The 19,942-nt window shown below is 39.9% G+C and overlaps 1 protein-coding gene across 8 annotated transcripts in view; it reads right to left on the bottom strand.

Annotated features, from left to right (window-relative positions):
- The window catches only part of ARHGEF28 (Rho guanine nucleotide exchange factor 28), a 130,590-nt gene that overhangs the window by 72,765 nt on the left and 37,883 nt on the right, over positions 1–19,942 (bottom strand). For all 8 annotated transcript variants that reach the window (XM_062599010.1, XM_062599017.1, XM_062599011.1 and 5 more), the window contains 5 exons: positions 13,502–13,685; positions 11,267–11,447; positions 7,861–7,933; positions 2,740–2,786; positions 1,157–1,217 (listed from right to left, as the gene is read on the bottom strand). In XM_062599010.1, coding sequence (XP_062454994.1) covers positions 1,157–1,217; positions 2,740–2,786; positions 7,861–7,933; positions 11,267–11,447; positions 13,502–13,685 — 546 coding nt within the window. The remainder of the gene's footprint in view (positions 1–1,156; positions 1,218–2,739; positions 2,787–7,860; positions 7,934–11,266; positions 11,448–13,501; positions 13,686–19,942) is intronic.

Here is a 19,942-nt window from a genome sequence, read left to right as displayed (position 1 = left end):
TATACAGGTACTGTATTGTTGCGCAAGACAGGCACTGCTACTCTGTGCTATGCACAGAGCACTTAAATCAAAATTACCTTACTACTATTAGACTATTACTATTAGAATAACTACTACTAGTAGAATAATAAACTATTTTTACTACTACTCCTGATTCAGCTCCTGTGCAGCTCCCATATTCCTTGGATGGAAGAGTAAGACAAGTATGATAACATTTTCAAAGTATAGGCATCTGACAATACAATGATTAGAAGAACTGAGAACTGGACAGTGATTACAATGAGAGATTATTAGAATATTCTGCGAAGCTCTTATTTTATGCCTTTATCTCTGAATTTTCTTCAGCTCATTTCTCTTTAGCAGATAAAACCTACATTCACGCATATATATCCCCATCCTTCTCACATACACACCCAGTAACTCTTAGGTCTGCAGCCACCGAAGTTTGCACGTGGGCTAACAGCACAGCACCATCCCAGCTCCTCCGTTCCAGGGACGGCATCGGACCATAGGCAGACTACGCCAGCCTGGTGCACCTTGACTGGCACAGCAGCTGCCACCGGCAGAGCTCAGTTACCTGTTGCCTTTTTCCTCTTTGCTCTGCTTTGCATGAGCCGACGTTTGCACTTTGTTATTGAAGCTTTTCCAAAACTCGAAATTATTCCTCACCATTCCCTATGGGTTTCATTCTATAAATGTACTCACTAGTGTAACTGGCTTTTCCTAGTCTTCCTACTAGTCCTACAACACACACATCCTAGTCTTCCTACTAGTCCTACAACACACACACACTTATCACTGAAGTATCTAAGCACTTTCACATGTTTCAATTAATCTTTAGTTACATATGTTAGTTCAATCAGAAATTATTTTAAAAAGTTTTATTCCTGTATCAGTTAATACACTGCTGAATAATTCTAGGATATCATGATACTGTGTGGACACACAACCTATCTATACCAGCGGTGCATCAAAAAGAGGTTCCTCTCAGATATAATTATAATTAACATGATCTTTCGCCAAGCTATGCTGCAAAGTCACTGACTTCTACATTTTTTTTTCCAAAAAAATAAAAAAGAAGCTGCCTTCTGTGTATTTGGCATTATAGTATAACTTAATAGCTTTTTGGCAGTCAAAATGATTAATGATTTCTTACCTATGCTTGACAACACATGATCTTCTTCCTCTTTAGAAGTTACCACAGAATCTCTGAAAGGCTAGAAAAAGAAAACTTGAGCTAGCTCTTTGAAGACAAATGACAAAATTTGAGCCATTTTAATAAATGCAATAGATAGCATCTCAGCCTCTATGAAAGATACGAATACGAATCATAAAGCTGGCATTACATGCTCAAACTCTAAACATAACCAATGAAGAAAAGTCCAATGCAAACCTTACACCACTTTCCATGCAAACTCCAGCCCTCAGTTTGTTCTTCCCTTACAAGCTTAGCTGTGCTCTGACTAGTTAACACAGTGCTTTGGACAAAAAAAGCAATGAATTTGTAAGAGAGCGTCTTCTCTATTACCTGAGTTGTTCACACCTGTAGAAATATCATAGATCAGTTTTGTCTTTTATGGAATGAAGTACGGCCATTTATTTATTGCCACTTTAAAAAAAGAGACAGTCAATATGGTACTAGAACTCTTTCCTCCAGCAAAACTTAGGAGCTGCCACACTCTGTGCCAATATAAATTTTCAACATAGACTCCAAAAAAGCATACAGAAGCATACACACTGCAGTAAAATTTCAAGATGATATAGATTATAACATCTGACTCTCAAAGAAATGATCAATCTTCTGCATAGCTGTTAATTAAAAAACCCAAGAGTTTTTTTTTTTTTTTTTTTTTTTTTTTTTATAATAGTGATCTAACAGAAGTGGCAATTCAATAAAATTCTCCCCAATTCAAATGCTAGTAAAAATTAATAGGCATACCCTGTGGAGAAGATGTTACCTTTACCAGATTCTCCAGTTGTTTCTCTCAACCTAAATCACTACTTTAGTTTCATACCAGTTGAGCTAATAATCAAGCTCCCTTTTAAAGGTTGATAAAAATGTAATTAAGATAAAGATTTTCTGATTTTGCAACCAGATAAACAGAAATAAATAAAAAGCAAAATATAAAAATAGAGAACAAATACAGCTGACTAACTACAATGGGATTTTTCACAAATATTGCTCCCCCCAAAAAGCTGTTAGATAACTCCATGTGGAAGTCCATCTGAAAGACGTTGGGAACTGCCTACCTTTCACATAAACCATTTTTTTCCTAGTCAGTCCCAGTAGGTTTTTGACAGGCCTGCATCTGATCTGAGAAATAATCCAGTTAAGGATTCACAGTTATCCAAAAGATCCCTCCTCAGACATAATGAATCGTGTCATCTTAAGGATGAAGGCTGCGCATACAGGGGATGGGTTTTGCTCCTGACATGCCTGAAGCCGAGCTGTACGCTCCCTGAAGGAGCCAAGGATCACCACAAACGCAGGAGCTTTCCGGTCCAAAAGCAGAGCTTGCCTCTCGACCTGGCTTTCCGGCCCACAACCACGTAACAGGTTCCTTCAAATAATAATAACCTTCACACATAACTATTCCCACAGGATAGGAACGGACAGGAAACGTCGTTTGGCAGGCATTAGTCACCTTATTTATTTGTTAGCTCTGGGAGGTGCTCAGATAGCCTAGCAGAGGTTGCTGTTTGAAAACTTAAACTATTTGTATAAGGAGAAATCTGTACCTTCGCATCATCCTGGGACAATTCATCAGATGCCAAGTTCACAGGACCTGTAAAAGCAAAGAGGCCTTCTTTAAACAACAAATTCAGCTTGGCTCTGCCTTGGTTTGTGCTGCCGATCCCTCTCCTGCTCCCCGCGGGGAGGGGGGAAGCGCGGAGCAAACACGCACGCCGGCGAGGCCGAACAATGGCCCTTTGCAGCCCCTGCATCTCCCCGGACCGGCATTCCAGCGGGCACAAGGCGAGCGGGATGCACAACAAGTGCTATGTTATTGTCATGAGCCAGTTATGAACAGGCTATTGAAATTAAAGAGACAGGCTAGGAAAACATGGGGATTCGACAGCTAGCTACCGATTAACCCTGAAGCGCTCAGAAGCCCACCGTGCCTCGCACAAACTACGCGGGGCCGCTGGGCTCCGGGATTTTTCCTGCAAAGGTTGCGTGCATTTCTTTAGAGTAGACCTTACATTTTCACACACACAGGAAAAAAAAACTTAATTTCTGTCACTCTCTCTTTTATGGTTTCTTCTCCAGACTGTAGGAAAGGACACAGTATATACAAAAACATGATCACACTCAGCAAGTTTTGCCCCAAAACAGCCTCCTGAACTACTGTAAACCAGCAGAGAGGAGTAATCTGGCTACTGGAATGCAAATTAACACCGGTGTCCCCAGGGGCATTATTATTTAGTAAACATATTTTAAATAATAATTATTATATAACCACAGTTTTGCTGGTAGATACGTTTCTCTTTATATTGAATATTTTGATTCAAGGCTCAGGTCTGTTCTCAGGTATGCAGGTGCCTCCCCACACTTCTGCTCGAGCAAATGAATGTAAGCGTGACTCAGCAGCCAACATAGCGTGCTTTGGGGAACCACCCTGAGGAAGAGCAGTTCTTTCAGGACCTCTCTCCTTTCTTAGCATTGCACAACATCTAAAAAATGCTTTAATGATAAGTCTTTGGAAGAACAATTCAAAGACTGCTGTTTATCATCTAAATCACACAAGCTCCAGCAACCACACCTGCAGCTCTCTGGCATGAAATTCTGGGGTGCAATATGGACCCCCCCCAAAAGCAGTGTGCATGCTGTGCAAGGAGCTCAGCAGTACCTCTGGATGCTGGCTTGAGTCAGCCCTGCAAAGGACTGGGTCTATGCTGATCAGTACCTGAACGGTTAATTTTTAATTAATTCACCTTTTTTAATTAACCTGCCGCTATAATCACAGTGACCTTCCCTTCCACTCCAGCGCTACCTGCTGCACTACTAGGCTGGCCCCCTCGCGCAGCCGCGATGCCTCCCGCCCAGCGCAGGGCGCACCAAGCACGCAAGGCCACCGGGCACCACGGCTGCTGGGCTCCCCGCCGCCCCCCAGCCAGCGGCACCACGGACCGCGCACGCCAGGGCAGCGGGGAAAAGGAACACCCACACGTAAAACGGGGCCTACAGGATGGCACTGAAGGTGTTTCCAGGGTATAAGTAACAGCTTTAAGGCCAGAAAGGTGCCCTGGACTGGCACCAAGTCTACAAATCCAGTTCTTTTAATGCATTAAGCACGATCACAGAGCCCAAATTACTATACTAACCACTACTGCCATCAAATAAATCACCTGAGGCATCACTTCTCAGTTAGAAGGAACAGACTACTACTTTTGTAATAGTTACCAAAGAAATTGCCTTTAAGAAGTTTAGCAGGAGATTTTGGAACTTCTAAAAATTCATTTCAAGAAAATGAACCTGCAGGTTCATGTTTTTGTGGAATTGACATGCAATTGCATTATTGCTACTCAGTTTTACAATTCTTAAAAAAAAAATCATTTGTAACTAATAGTTATCCTGTAGAAGCAAACAGCTTATAGCTCCAGATAACTGTATTCAGTCAAATTACGGGCATAGAATTTCAAGGTCAGAAAAATGGAAAAGAGCAGAAACTACTGAATTAACCAAAATTTATTTAATCTTTGTTTTACATCCTTACTGGATAATGTATCATTCCACGTATTTGAATTTAACTAAGTTGCTATGGGAGATTCACTGCTAAGCTCTAGTATTACCTTACACTGACCCACTGCTTTGGTTTGATTGCATTTCACAACAAGCAACATACTGCTATAGCAACCTTTAGTAGGTTGTACCTCAGAGCTTCTGATAGCACTGTGTTTTAAAGGTTTGTTGACCTTCACTTTAGGCCCACCCAGAGGTGAGTAAGTATTACTTACTAGAACAGCAGCTGTTTTAAAATTTGAGGGTGATCCTAGTGAGATATTAAAGCAATAAATTAATGCCCTGAGCTTAGGAGCTAATTCGTAAAGGAGATTCACTGAATGAAACTGAGAACATGATAAAAAGTAATCATGTCATATGATTTCTGCTTGTAGCAACAACAATTTTAACTAAATCTCTTGCATGTTTGCCAATGAGACTGTAAGACAGACTATTAGTCATCAGTTGCATTAATGATTTCTCAGTATCTGGATTTGGTGGTGATTAGCAAAAAGGGCAAACTGAATGCTCACTTGATATGGAAGCAGTACAGAAATCAAAGATAATATCAAAACATGGGAAGATCAGAAAACTTCATTGCCTGCCAGCGTAAAAAAGTAGTTAAGGGCTTCTTGCGTTTACAGGTAGAAAACAAAGAATGCAAAATTTAGAAGTCTAATTATTACAGCTTTGCTTGTTCAAGTCTTGGATCCTGCCAAAATGTGGCATACTCTTCTTGTCATTCAACCTGAAGTGAAAATGTTTGTTTTCAAACCCAGCATAAAACAACTGTGTTCCATCAAGGCGCTGAAGTATTCTTCTACCAAAAACACTAAGAGGCAGGTGCCCAAACACCTTTGTTAATCTCAGTGTGGCAGAAAAAAAACGGATCAGAAGCTTTACCATCAGAACTGAGAATGAGACTAGATAACCTGAACTCACAATTCCCTCTCTGGGGGATCGTTATCTATTGATGTTCATTATTTGCTTGCCTACAGTCAAGCCAAATTAAAACTGCCTAAGACAAAATACCAAAGTAATCATCACCTAGATCTTGCACTGCCCAAGCTACTGCCACACACAGTGTTACCAGTTCACACCATTTGCCTTCCATCAGTGAAGAGCCACAGGAAGATAATGCTGGCCAGAGTACAGCACTCAGAGGAATATCCAAAATCAACATGCACGCTATATCAAAGCCAATCACACACCTTGTCCACTTATAGTAACAGGTTCATAGTTTGCAACTGCTAGTAACTATTTACTGTCTCTCTGCAAATTTACATTCTGTTGGCATTACACTTGTTGCCTGAACACTGCTGGAGAATTTCTAACACTAACACAATCACTGTTTCCCCAGTACATTCATTCACTTAAAGTTACTAGCTGATGTCATTTGGAATTGCAGTCCAATTCTTTTTTTTTTTTTTTTTTAGTCTGGTCTTGATCCTGTAAAAAGCTTATGCAGGTGCTCACATTTATTTTGATTTCAGCAGCATTGCTTCCAGCACAAGTTTGCTGGATTGGAGCCCTCTCACAAAACTAACCATTTTCAACTAGTCACTTCCTCCAAATATACAATGCCAGCCATATAAACAAATGACAATCTGATAAAAACTTTTAATTCCTTTTAATTAAATACAATCATATGTAAATACCCAAAGTGCCATGCTTTCGATGCTTAAGGATGTCTTTTCCTTTGATTTTCTTTTCAATTATTGGGCTGTGCTGCCATTCAGAGAGACCTGGACAGGCTGGAGAGCTGGGAGGAGAGGAACCTCATGGGGTTCAACAAGGGCAAGTGCAGAGTCCTCCACCTGGGGAAAAATAACCCCATGCACCAGTACAAGCTGGGGGCTGACCTGCTGGAGAGCAGCTCTGCAGAGAAGGACCTGGGAGTGCTGGTGGATGACAAGTTTACCATGAGCCAGCAACGTGCCCCCCCTGTGGCCAAGAAAGCCAATGGTGTCCTGGGGTGCATTAGGAAGAGTGTTGCCAGCAGGTCGAGGGAGGTGATCCTGCCCCTCTACTCAGCCCTGGTGAGGCCTCATCTCGAGTACTGTGCCCAGTTCTGGGCTACCCAGCACAAGAGAGACATGGAGCTACGGGAGAGAGTCCAGCATAGGGCTACGAAGATGATCAGAGGGCTGGAGCACCTGCCCCATGAGGAACGGCTGCGAGAGCTGGGCCTCTTCAGCCTGGGGAAGAGGAGACTGAGGGGGAATCTTATCAATGTGTACAAGTACCTGAAGGGAGGGTGTCAAGGGGACGGGGACAAACTCTTTTCAGTTGCCCCATGTGACAGGACAAGAGGCAATGGGCAGCAACTGAAGCACAGGAAGTTCGGCCTGACCGTGAGGGGGAATTTCTTCACTGTGAGAGTGACGAAGCCCTGGCACAGGTTGCCCAGAGAGGTTGTGGAGTCTCCTTCTCTGGAGATCTTTAAAGCCCACCTGGATGCAACCCTGTCTACCATGCCGTAGGTGACCCTGCTGAGCAGGGGGGGTTGGACTAGATGATCTCCAGAGGTCCCTTCCAGCCTTACTGATGCTATGATAAGAGATCTTTGTTTGAAGGTACATAAGGCTGTATATTGGTAGAGAAAGAACATTCCCATCAGAAAGCATAGTCCCACAATCCTTATAGATGTAAACTACTCACCAAAATATTGAATGTCTAGTTGAAATATATGGGAATTTCAGTACAATAAAGTCAGATGGGCTAGATCTCAAACCTATTCATACAAAATGTTACTCTATTTAATCTGCCCATATTTTTATTAAGTGGATATATTTGGTTTTACTTAATTTGGAGGCTGGAGTGTTAGTTCAGCTAAATACTGCCCTCTCCTGGAACTTACTGACATTTTTCTGGCTCCTACAATAAAATTAGTAAGGTTTTTCCAATCACTGTAAATGCCTTAATGTTTTGTGAGCAATTTCAGTTTGACATTGGAAAACTGATGCTCTGTACACATCAGTACACAACTCTTACAGTGCATGACTTGAGTATTCCATTGCGAGGTCTCTAACATCATACGAACTCTGTGATCTTTATCAATATATAAATGGTTTACGAATTTGTTCAACTTTCCAGAGTTTTTAAAAACTGTAACATTATGGAATAAAAAACTGTACCTTCTACAGAGCTTGTTGTACTGCAGGGCATTTTTGGACCTTCCACTGTCTCAACTTGGTTTGAATTAATACTCTATAAAAAAATCAAAATGACAGTAACTGTATTGGATACCCATGACATTTTTGTGATAACTCAAAAATTAAGTTAAAAACTAGTAAATAAATACATTATTAAAATGATTGATAGAGATTCCTCAGATGATCAGTTTCCCCCCAAGAGGAAAACCAATAAAATAATTTCAACTGCAGAGAGAAATTACCTTCTGCTTACAATACACAAGGGATCTAAAACATCAGATTTAGCATTTGTTAAGCACTGTTTATAACTTTCTTCTCTAAGAGAAAAGAAGCACAGGAGTTACAGAGAACAAATCTGTTCAAAACTCTTCTAGTTAACCCTGAAAGCATCCCTCCACGTGAGCGGTTTTTACAGATGAGGAAATAGAAAGGAGCCTCCGTGAGCCACCGAGTCAGGGTAAGCCCTGCCGCAGCCAAGCCAGGCTGGAAGCAGGACCGCTGCCACCACAGCGCCTGCTCCCCAGCCAGGCTGGCCCCTCCATCGCCCTCGTTGCGCATCCCCCCCGAGATATTGCTCCCACCAAGGACAGGAAGGGGAGAGTGAATCCAGCTCCTTATTTTAGCAATTACTTTCAATGGATATAAGAAAATGAGGTGGGGGAGAAAATGTCTCCTTTTGTGCTAATCTACACCTTTTGTTGCGTTTAGCTTTTTCCTTCTACGTTCAGGTATCCTTCTCATCTAACAAAGCAACAAGTAGAGGAAAGGTACAGCGATATGGGTACGAAAGAACAAAGTCAGAGAAACACCGGGCTGAATTTTGCAGACAAATTGTTTTGAAAGCTGCATAGTCATCAAGCTGGATTCAGCTCTTCCTTGAGGAATTATTAGATCTAGCTATACCAGGCAAAAAAAAAAAAAAAAAATCTAAATATAAATGACTGTAATTATTTTAGGTCATTATCCTCATGAACAATTTTTGTTTTATTTTGTTTTGTTTTTTACCTTGACACCATTTCACATTCGGCCTTTAGTCCCTTAATTCCTTCTTTCGCAGAGGACTTTTCCCCTGTTCTGGCTGTGCTACCTCCAAGAAATGACACAGTCAAAAGTATCCCCCTCACCAGCTGACGAGGGCTGTGCCAGCGATGCAAGATGAAGCATGCAGACATAGGGCTTGCAGTGCTCCCTCCCTCCAGTTTTCCTCCAAGGGCAGCTTGTGCAGTCCCTGCAGCCTCGCCGATGGACAGTGCTACAACTGCTGTGATTTCTGCACTGGGGAGGTCTTTAAAGACTAAATAATTTTGAGCTCTATCTCATAATCTTCATAAATCTCTCCCCCATACTGCCTAGCAAACTCACTAAATCTGTAGGTTTCCATTTTTTGGACTTGCAGGGCCCCTAAATGTTTCCAGCAAAGACATAGTTCCTTTACGGCTAACTCATAGCTTACTGACACCACTGTTTGTTGTAACTTTTCGGTTATCTCTTCAGGTTTGTAAGGAATACTCTGGGACTGATGGACTGATAGGAATCTACAGACCAGATGCTGAAAAATATGCACTAGAAAAATCGGGATTTTTTTTTTGAGTGAAGAAAGATAGTTTGTGCTGTTGCCTAAGCCATCTATTTCACATACATAAATCCAATGCGTCACATCATCATAACCAAAGCAAGACCTTTCTTTTCAGTCCATGTCTTCTGAGTTAAACCTAAAATAGCAATGTGGTCATTTACGTGGTATCAAGACACAATAAACTAACGTATGATCTTAATCTGCTGTAGGTGAGCTGAATACTCCAGCACAGCAACAAATTCTACTTCTATTTTTAAAAGACTAGGTATTTTGAAATCTGTAATGCCCACCTTATGTTTTGGATCCATCTAAGGGCTGTACGTCCTTGTTTGCAACAGAAAGAAAAGGAATTTTACCTTAACATTTGCTTATAATACAGCATCTAAACATAATAGTTTCATCATCCTCTCACCTCAGGATGACAGCTGCTACATAGAAAATTAACTAAACCATGTGATTTTCTTTATTACTCTGGCTTATTTCTGCTATGTATTAATAGCCTACTATGTGTTAAAAGTAGTGCAACACTGATACGGATGGTGGGGGGTGCCCACAAAGGAGGAGCTAGACTGCAGCAACCAGAGCAATGAGCAGAAGAGAAACCTACAACCGACCAGAAGAGAAACTCACTATCAAAGGCTGGTTTTGTGACCTTTAAGAGTATTTGTCTCCCAAAACCATGCAAACATACCACACTTTTTCCCCTTTCAAAGGTTGCAAGAATAACAAAGATTTGATGAGTATAAGAAAAAAACAATGATACAAACAACAACGCATTTTTCATTATAGTCTTGGTTGTGCTATTGGGTTTACTATCGTTTCCATGGAAAACTTGCAAACAAATTGGAGGTATTCTACAAGCTACAAATAAACAATAACTTTTTTTCTACTGGAAAAACTAAAAATCTTGGCAGTGACTGTACAAAATTATATGGAATAGTATGAGAAATCACATCTGAAATGTTTCTGTTAAACACATCATAACACATAGATCATGTTTTAAGTTTTAAAATCATGTATTATACAGTAAAGACAACTCAAGGAAAATTAATATGCCAATAAGGAATCCTGAAACAAAATATGGAAAATAAAAGCTAAAATTTTAGAATAGAAAAAAAAAAAAGCCAAAGCATTTTTAATACATTTTTAGCTCACTAGTTTTATGTAATCATGTGTCTCAATCCAAAAATGTAACCAAGTATTTGCATAGCTTTTAAAGAACTTGCATTTTCAACTATCATCCTCTCTACTTAAGTTTAGGTATGTCCTAAAGGATATCACAGCAGTATTCCAGACACCTTACAGCAAAATAAAACCTAATACATCATAACTAAATTCCTCCATGGCAAAAAGTCTTTCAAACCTGCATTTCTGCTACATGTAATACAATGGGTAGCTCAGGTTTGTGACAAAGGCTCCCAGGCATTGCACAAACATAAAAAAGAATGGAACTAAATTAAATATTTCAAACAACCAGTTTGAGTACAAATGGCAGTTGAATCAAAGAGACAGAGATTCCAGCAGAAGATATTCACTGTAGAGGTCACAATGATTCAAAAACAACTTAAGAGGTAAAGGAGAATTTGATAAAGTTCTCAACATTTCTTATCCTCCAGTTTCAGGCATACAATTAGTTACATTAACCCAAAGCTTAAGCCCATAACGATAATCCTCCATAACACTAACCATTACTGAAACAAGCACAGTTTAAACTAAAGACTGTTTAAGAAAAACATATCGAGCTTGAAGAGTCCGTAGCTGGAAACTATTAAAAAAAACTGTGACAGTGCACCGAGCTAGACTGGTGCCTACCTTGTAAAGAAGAGGTCTGTCCCAGAAGTATTTTCTGAAGAGCTTAATGTCCGACTCCAAGCAGTGCTCCGCAGTGTGGTTAAATGTCAGTGTCAGAGCTCCTGATGAATGAACGAACCGTAGGCAAGCGCCCTCGCTGAGCTCAGCTCTCGAAATGTCAAACGAACGACTGCCCTGCGAACTGGAACAACATGCTCTTTAAACCAAAACAGATGCTCTGCGCACAGGTAGAATGAAAACATAAACACAGCACGCTTCCTGCCCGCCGCCGGCGCAGACCGTCAGCAGGCTAACACGCTCGCTGTGCAAACCGGGGGCAGAAAATGTGAAACATCCACCCAAAACACAGCTGGGCAAACAAACGCTTACCAATGACTCCATTCAGGCCTAAGAAAACTCTGCTACTTCCACGCATCAGTGGGGAAAAAACAATGACTGCTCTCGAAGCGATGGTTACTGGCTAGTAAAATACGCCAGTAGCAGCAAGCCATAACAATACCTATTTCTCCGTATTGCTGTAAATTAGCAATAGTGCCTTTTCCTGTTAATGTTGCCATATATAGCAAGACGCGACTGGCAGCTAGCAGGTTTATTATCCCACTACAGTGAAAAGCAGAAAGTATCTCAAGGGAATATGGCATTGTTTGGATGTTACAAACAAATGAGACATTCATAACACAATGTACTGTACCAGCGTTTCAAGCAATTTTCTCAGACAAACTGAAGTACGCAAAACTCTCGCATGAACGTTGCGGCGCGCAGAGCCAGGGCCCAAAGAGCCACATTCCAGAATAAAAATGTAACGGAATTCTTGCGTATTTCTCTCTCTTTGCAAAGAAAAGCCAACAGTGAGAATAGGCTTCTGATGGCGAACATTTGGGACCACAAGAGACACAAGCCCCACGCAGCTCCTCAGGTCCGCACAGATGAAACCTCAGACAGCTGAAACACGCCAGAAGGCGCCTGTCCTTCCAGCCATTTGTCAGCGTGGCAGCTCTCTGGCAAAAACAGGCTCAGAGCGGCAGGACAGCGTTTGCTACTATACTATACTATAAATAATACTATTCAGCCAAACCTGAGATTTTACAGAGGTCACGGAGCTTCTGAGGCCTATGTGAAACCCAGGTCCTGTGTTTCTGTTTATATTTGTATGTGTCTACATGGAGTTTAAGGGATGTCTTTTCGTGTCAGTAATAGGTCTGGATCCAGCTGCAATAGTGCCACTGAGAGAGGAACCGGATGGCAGAGCTGATCCCCTCCGTTACTTAACGCAGAGCACGTTGGGCCAGGATAACGGAGGCTCCAGCGCCCTCCTCTGCCATTAAATGCTCTCTGGTTATTTACAGGTTAGAGTGCTACCGTAAACCCTCCTCAGTTTTTCATCACTTACACTGTTTATTAACTTTTTCATTATTTACGAGTATTTATCTGCACTTTCAAAACTTGGCCAATACCAAAAGGGAAACTAAGTCATCTCTTTAAGTGTGGCCGTTTTGTTTTCTCACCTCCATGTACAACCTGAGGCAATGTCACAGAACCAAGTCACAACACTACAAGGGGATGACACGTAAAGTGATCCGAAAAGAAGGCCAGTTGCTTTTTCTTTTCTTCTTCGTATGTATTTTCTATTTGATGATACACTTCTACAAATATCAGGTCTTATCATTCAGATTTAATTTAAAAAGCACCTTTTTTCAGAAGAAGAAATGGAGTGCATTTTGCCCCATTTTATTAGTTTTGCACTGTTTAGAATAATAACTGTAAACATACAAAGAGTGCCACTCAGAGACACACCAGTAGTCTCTTTAGACAAGTGTGTTCTCTAACAAGTCCAGAAATACGACTACCAGTTATTTAATAATTTCCTTTTAGCAGTCTCATAAATCCAAAATTATGAAATATTAAAATACAATATCTTAACATAGAAATTAACGTTAGATGCCATTTACTATTCAATTTGAAGGGAAAAACAAAATAATCTCTAACTGAATCACAATAATTACTTAAAACACATAAGTGCATTTATTGATATTACTATTGACTGGCAAATGTAATGATGGAGACTCACCATAAACTTCCTTTAATTGCACACACAAGTTTACATGCTTAAAATGATAATGATGACAAGAAGCAACCGAAACCAACACAAAATTGGCATCTCGAGAAGAGCAACAGTACACCACGTACCCCTTAACAAGTAACAGTTTTTCAGAGGGAGAAGAGCATCATACTCACTTTGTGAAGAGCTCAACAAGTCTGGAGTGCCCATTTTGTAAAGCCAAATCTAACGGTGTTGCTCCATCTTCATTAGGTAATGCTAATGCCAACGACCCACCAGGCTGGGCTACTAAGAACTGGGAAAGTTTAACCAATCCCAGTTTCATTGCAAGGTGAAGAAGAGTTTCTTTATGTTCAGGCTCTGAAAAACATAACAAGCAAACAAAAACACAGAAACAAAATCCAGCTGATTTGCTAGGAAGCATCAATGAAATTTGTCTGCAGAAATACAACTCAGGTTCTGATTTACAAAGGTAATAAAGTAGAATCTTCTTTCACTGAACTCAGAGTTATATGCCTAATGGCTTCAGTGGAACTAAGCTGGACTATCCAAATACCATCTAATTTCAAGAGTTAAAGAAAACACTTTGAATTAGATAATTTCAGTATTTTCTTCTCTGTATGTAGTATAGCAACCAGCACAAAGGATGTCCCAATGTACTACAAAAGACCAATAAAAAGTAATTATCCAGTTGCTTTGCATTGCCTCAGCACCACAAAACATCTGTGTGTCTATTTTTTTTTTTTTTTTTTTTTTTTTGATTTTTGTAATAAGGGGTGTGATTTATCAAGGAAGGTTGGTAAAAGATCCTTAGCGATGCAGTGAGCCATAAGCTAGCATATGCAAGTAAAATGTATGTGATAATTATTTTGTCACTCTTCAGAAAGGTGGTCTCATCTGCCAATTTTTCCTCTCTACTTTTTAACACATTACCAAGAAGTTAAACAGAGGGTGAAGTTTCAAATAAAGCTGCAGACAACATGGGCTTAGTCACGAGATACTGATTCTCCTTCACTCAAGGCCTTCTCCGGCCTTTATTCAAAGAAAGGTTTGCCTATCTATACATATTTTCAAACACAAAGCCTCTGCAATTTAAAGGCAACAAACGAAATGAAGCTCAGGTGCCATTTAGCCTGTTCCTTACATCAATATTTTGGTATGAAGTTAAACATAAGGGCAGACTTTTACAAGGGTCAAGTATTTAAGGACAGGTGCCCCACAGCTCTCCGAATAACTGGATGAAATCTATCAGGATTCCATTGATTTATGAAATTCCATTGAAATTTTATCATCCTGAGTCAAAAGATTTTTTTCTGCCTCATTACCCAAGCTGTTCAGAATATGTTATTGAAAATTACACGTTCCAGTGAAAAAGGAAAGGTGAAGCTCCTAATACATATGTAGGTATGTGCACATACTTGTATAAATAATGCAGCAAATTTGTTCTCTGCATCAACATTTAATGTATACAGAAAGCTACTCCCCAGTAGAGAGAGCAGTTACGCAGCCAAGGAGCTAAAAATTTATTTTTCAGAAACATTCATGCATTGAGCAAAAGTATCATGCAGTTACGTACAAATACAGTGGCTCATAGCTGATTCTGAATCCCATTTCACTACCAGCACATCAGTAGTCTCCTACTCAATTTAAGTACTTCCTCTGAAAATGTCAGGAAAATTTATTTCATAGAATCATCAAAAAACAGTTTGAAAAGGCCTCAAGAGGTCTCTAGTCAACTCCTTGCCCTAAGGCAGAATCAGCTCAACTTAAATTATTCCCTACAAATGTTTGTCTAACCTATTCTAAAAACCTTTCAATACCAAAAGGTTTTCATAACCTCTGCAGACACTCTATATGGCTAACTCACCCTTATACTTACAAAGGTTTGAAATGTCTAACTTAACTCACCCTTTCTCAATATAAACCTGCTGTTCCCTGTCCTGTCCAAAATGGACATGAAAAACAGTTCATTCCTTTCTCTTTGCAGCTTCCTTTTACATAACTGAAAGCTGCTGTCACGTCTCAACTGAGTCTTTTCCTCTCCAGGCATCTAAATGAGAGAGCTGCTTTCTGTTAGTTAGACCTTTTGGGGGAAAAAAAATGTATCTATGTACCTCATAAAGATGCATATGCCAGGATGGCAAGGAATGCTGCAGCCAACCTAAGGAACTTGCTCTACTTCTCCATGGAGAAAATTATTGAGGGATCCCTGCTGATGATCAGCTTTTGCTGTGAATATTGGATGGCAACACGTCAATTTTTTACCTTCGAATTTGAAGCCTACTCACAGCTTTCAGATACAATCAATTCACAGAAAGCGTGGTCAGGCCTCCTGGATAACACATCATTATTCACGTTTTTCGAATCTCAGATTTGTTTTTCCAAAAAATAAAACAAACTCTAGTCATCAGATCCATAAAAGGGAGCTTCAGGACACAGAATCTAGCACTACAACATCTGACAAACTTGTATATAGTGCTGAAACTTCTATTTCACTGTAGTGAAAGAAAAAAGAAATGAATCTCCAACCTTCCCTCTTGTTTGTAGCTAGCTAACATGTAATCTGGTGCGTTTGCTTGCCTGTGCAATGCTTATTTACTCCCCAGGTTGTAGGCAATAAAATTGATTCTTGGTCTCCCCATTTCAGGTTTCAGGCAAAAAAATGCCCCCAGCTGAGCACAGGATTTGCTGCAGAATCTTAGACCAAGGGAGAAAGTACTGATGCATTTTTCTCTCAAAGGTCTGTAAAGTATTTCATATTCAGTCTTTGGAGACACTGATGATTGCTGCACTTCAGTTATTAACATTAATCATTAAAAGTGCGAATTATAGTATTTATACTATACATATTTATATATATACGCACACACACACATATTAGGCTAGATGGCACATACATTTCAGTTTTCAAGTGCATGCTATCTTGAACTCCACTGAATCTAACTCAAGCATATGCAGAACCACTTCGTTAAATAGGGATATAGTTGTTCATATATTTATGTTTAAGCCTATGATCAATATTTTGCTGCCTTGGGGTCCAAATTATAAACAATATGTATGTCTGGGCTGAAATATACAGTAGTTGTGAGTTACAATAATTGCACTTCTTGTTATGAAAGAAATGATGATGAGCTTTTCAGTATAACAAATAACAGCCGTTTTTCCTTAAATAGATAAATTTTTCATCTCATGCAGACAATAAATCACAATGGAAAATTTCTGTATATCAACTACACAAAACACAGACAGTAGCATTTAAAATACATAACATCAACCATAAAACAAGATCAGTTTCTTATATAGGGACCATCAGTACACCCTACATTTGCAATGAGAGAGGTAGCCCAGCTCCAGTGCCATCAGCAACCTCACACTTTGCTGAAGGTATGCTGGCTCAGGCTTTGAAAGCCTCTGAAATCTCTTCAGTCAACCCAGTACAGCAAGTACTGTTTTGGGTTTTTACACAGCATGAACAGTTTTTCCTTCCAGGAAAGGAAATGGAGAGATGTTTAGAGGGGTAGAAAAAAAGTGAATAAAGTTCTTCAAAGCAGCATGGGGATCTGACTGCAGTCCACAGCTAAGAGCATGACCTAGAATTCCTCATCAAACACTCTGGTCTGCCTGGATCCATGACCACCTTCTACAGATGAGTAACTAAGTGAGCAGGACTCAGCTTTCCCAAAACATATCCAGAAAGAGTGAAAAAACGATGGCTAAGGTGCCTCTTCAAAGATGGAAGAGCTCAGTTCAATTTCCTCCTTAGCCAGACAACCTTCACATTTCTTCTGGTCACTTACTTCATGTAAGCATTTCATGTCCTGTCCCCTCAGCTGCAGAAACCTTGGAAAGGGGTCACAGTGCAGAAGGAAATCCAAGGAACATGGAGCGGGAGGAGAGTACAAAAGCACCAGCCCAACCCTGTAATGCAACAATCAGCTGGAAGCCTCTGCTTTTGGGACATGGATGTTTTGCATTATACTATCACTAGATGTGAAAAGGATTGATGTTCGGATATCCAGGTCTCTCCACTTCCTAGCAGAATGCCCTAATCATTTAGGTGTAGTACCTAAAGTACTATGGTGTGCCACTATCTTCCCTTTCCCTTGCTGTGTATCTGAATGGAGAATGATCACGTCTTCTGCGCTTCACCCTGGCCTCGGTGCTACTTCTCTGCTCTAGCTAGAGGCATCCCCAGTGACTTTAGGCCCCCAGGTTTGCCACAGGTCCTGAGTCCAGCCGGGCAAGGGGGAGCCAGGCACCAGTGCTCCCTCCCCAGGGTGGTTATCCATACCCTGAGGAGCCTCAGCTTAGGCACCCAGGAAATGTTGTGCTCCAAACAAACGTTATGCATTTGCAGATTAACATGGACACTAAAGCATGGGCTTTCAGAATTGCTCCTTGGTCTGAAGTAGTTAAATTCTGCCAAAGATGCACCTCATCTGAAAAGTGAAAGTCGGTTCTTGGAATGTTTCCAATTAGACCATTTTTTCCTATATATTCATAAGCAGCCAGCACAGAAGTCTGCTCTAAGTAAAACATTTGCAAACAAATCAACTGATATTAAGGACATTAAGCATCCGATTATACATTAACAACACCCCAACTCTAAAATTACAAAAACAGAAACAAAAGGGCAAACTTTGCTCTGAACCCCACCACCTGACTAAAACTTTCTGTTTGGCCTCAGGCCAATGGGTTTCAATATATGCTGTTATATTGTAAAAAACAGCCACATAAACTTGCACTGGGAAAGGTAAGATTAAAACTTTCCTGCTCAGCAGAAAGGGAGCACTTAGGATGACTTCCATATTCATGGATAGCATTCACTCAGCTCTGATCCTGCTACAAATACAATTATATTTCTGGCCCTAATCTTAAAAAATAATACAATGTGGATAAGTTTTTCACAGAATAATTTAGTTTTAAAAATAATTTAAGGAATACTAAATAAATACTCTCTTGTCTTAAAACACAAGCTACAATAATATCTTCCATTATCAAACTGCAAAACTTCTGGCTTTTTTTTTTTTTTTTAATGAAGACATAAACATACTCCTTCACCTTTAAAGCTTGCATTATGGACACAAAACTTAAGAGATTTTCTGGGTCCTACTGTCAGGACTGTGGCTTCTACAAGCATCAAAGCAGGGAAACTCCTTTACAAGATTATCAAATAGAAAATTACTAAAGACATTTTCACTGCCAGTACTGTAATGGAAAGGTTAAGGCAGAATCACAATGCTCCAACCTAGCAACCTTCATCTCACTCTAGCCTAAATTTATTCATGCCCAGTTTAAGTGTGTATGTCAGCAGGGTCATGGTGGCAGCTCAAACAGCTCTCTTCATGCATTTATGTTGAAAACAGCCCTCAGATTCCCTTCTCAGCCTTTATTTCTACAAACTAAGTATTTGCTGGGCTACTCTCCTCTTCTTACCCCTGTCTGAGCTGCTCAGGAGTCATCAGAAGTTGATGATACACAGAGTCATTATCAGCAGTTTGCTTTATGATATTAAAAAGTGAAATAAAATTTTGAAATCTAAAAGATTACTAGAAAGGTAAATCTATTCTTTAACATACGGAAAACATTTTTCACCATGAGGATGGTCAAATACAGAGAGGCAGGCTGCCCAGAGAGGTTGCAGTCTCCCTCTGCTCTGAGCAGTGGGCAGGGCCAGGCAAGCTCCAGGGACCCCTTCCAACCATGATGCTGTTCCATGATTATTTTATGATTCTACCCCATGATTAACAGTATCAAAGCAAAAATTAATAAGACATGAAGACAGTTAACAAGCTTTTTAACTGCCCAAAAAGAAAAGATTTGCACTAAAGAAGTAAAATTCTGAAACAATTTTTTAAACAAATTTTAAAGAAGAGTTTTAAGTTTCCATTCTTCCTCCTTTCGCCTGCTCCCCTATTAGCTCTCAATGTGACAAAATGAATGCAATTTTTACCTTTTTAGTTTTTCTCTTTTTCCCTTTCCCGTGAAAAGAATTTCAAATGCAGACAAATGGCAAAAAAACCCAAATCAATAAATAAATAACGTATCAAGAAAGAAAAATAAAGATGTTGAGAAAAAAATGATGAACATAATTTGCTCAACAGTATTCAGTGGCAAAAAGGAGGAAAATCAGAAAAAAAATAATGAGAATTCAAAACTTCTGCAACATTTTCACATTTAAATGGATAAAATACCATTTTCCATCACAATATAACAAAAAAAGATTCCTAAGATTTGAAAGATGCATTGCTGGCTGATTAATACAGGGTTAGATACTGCAAGACAGGTGGTGCAATGAAGGAGATGCACTATCAGGACATTGTTTTGCATTGTATCCTGGTTCTGCAGCCAAAATACTCCAAGTTATACAGAGTTAAGCCAAACAGAGTCTGCTTAAAGCATTAAAAAAATCCTTTTGTTCTTCCTTGCACCTGAATCCCCTCTTATGTCCAAAACAATAAAATAAAAACAAATATTTCTCTCTGACAGAAATGACTAAGCCCTTTCTGGGCTATGGATCTCATTCATTTCCTGAAAGGAGACTGAAAACTCAAGACTTGTGACTTCAAAAGGGAAGGGAGACATTACAACAGGCTGACAAATTCCAGTTTTTCCTG

The sequence above is a fragment of the Rhea pennata genome, chromosome Z (assembly GCF_028389875.1).
Source record: "Rhea pennata isolate bPtePen1 chromosome Z, bPtePen1.pri, whole genome shotgun sequence".
NCBI classification, from domain to species: domain Eukaryota; kingdom Metazoa; phylum Chordata; class Aves; order Rheiformes; family Rheidae; genus Rhea; species Rhea pennata.
The sequence above is the reverse complement of the archived record's forward strand: the minus strand, read 5'-3'. Positions and strand labels throughout refer to the sequence as shown.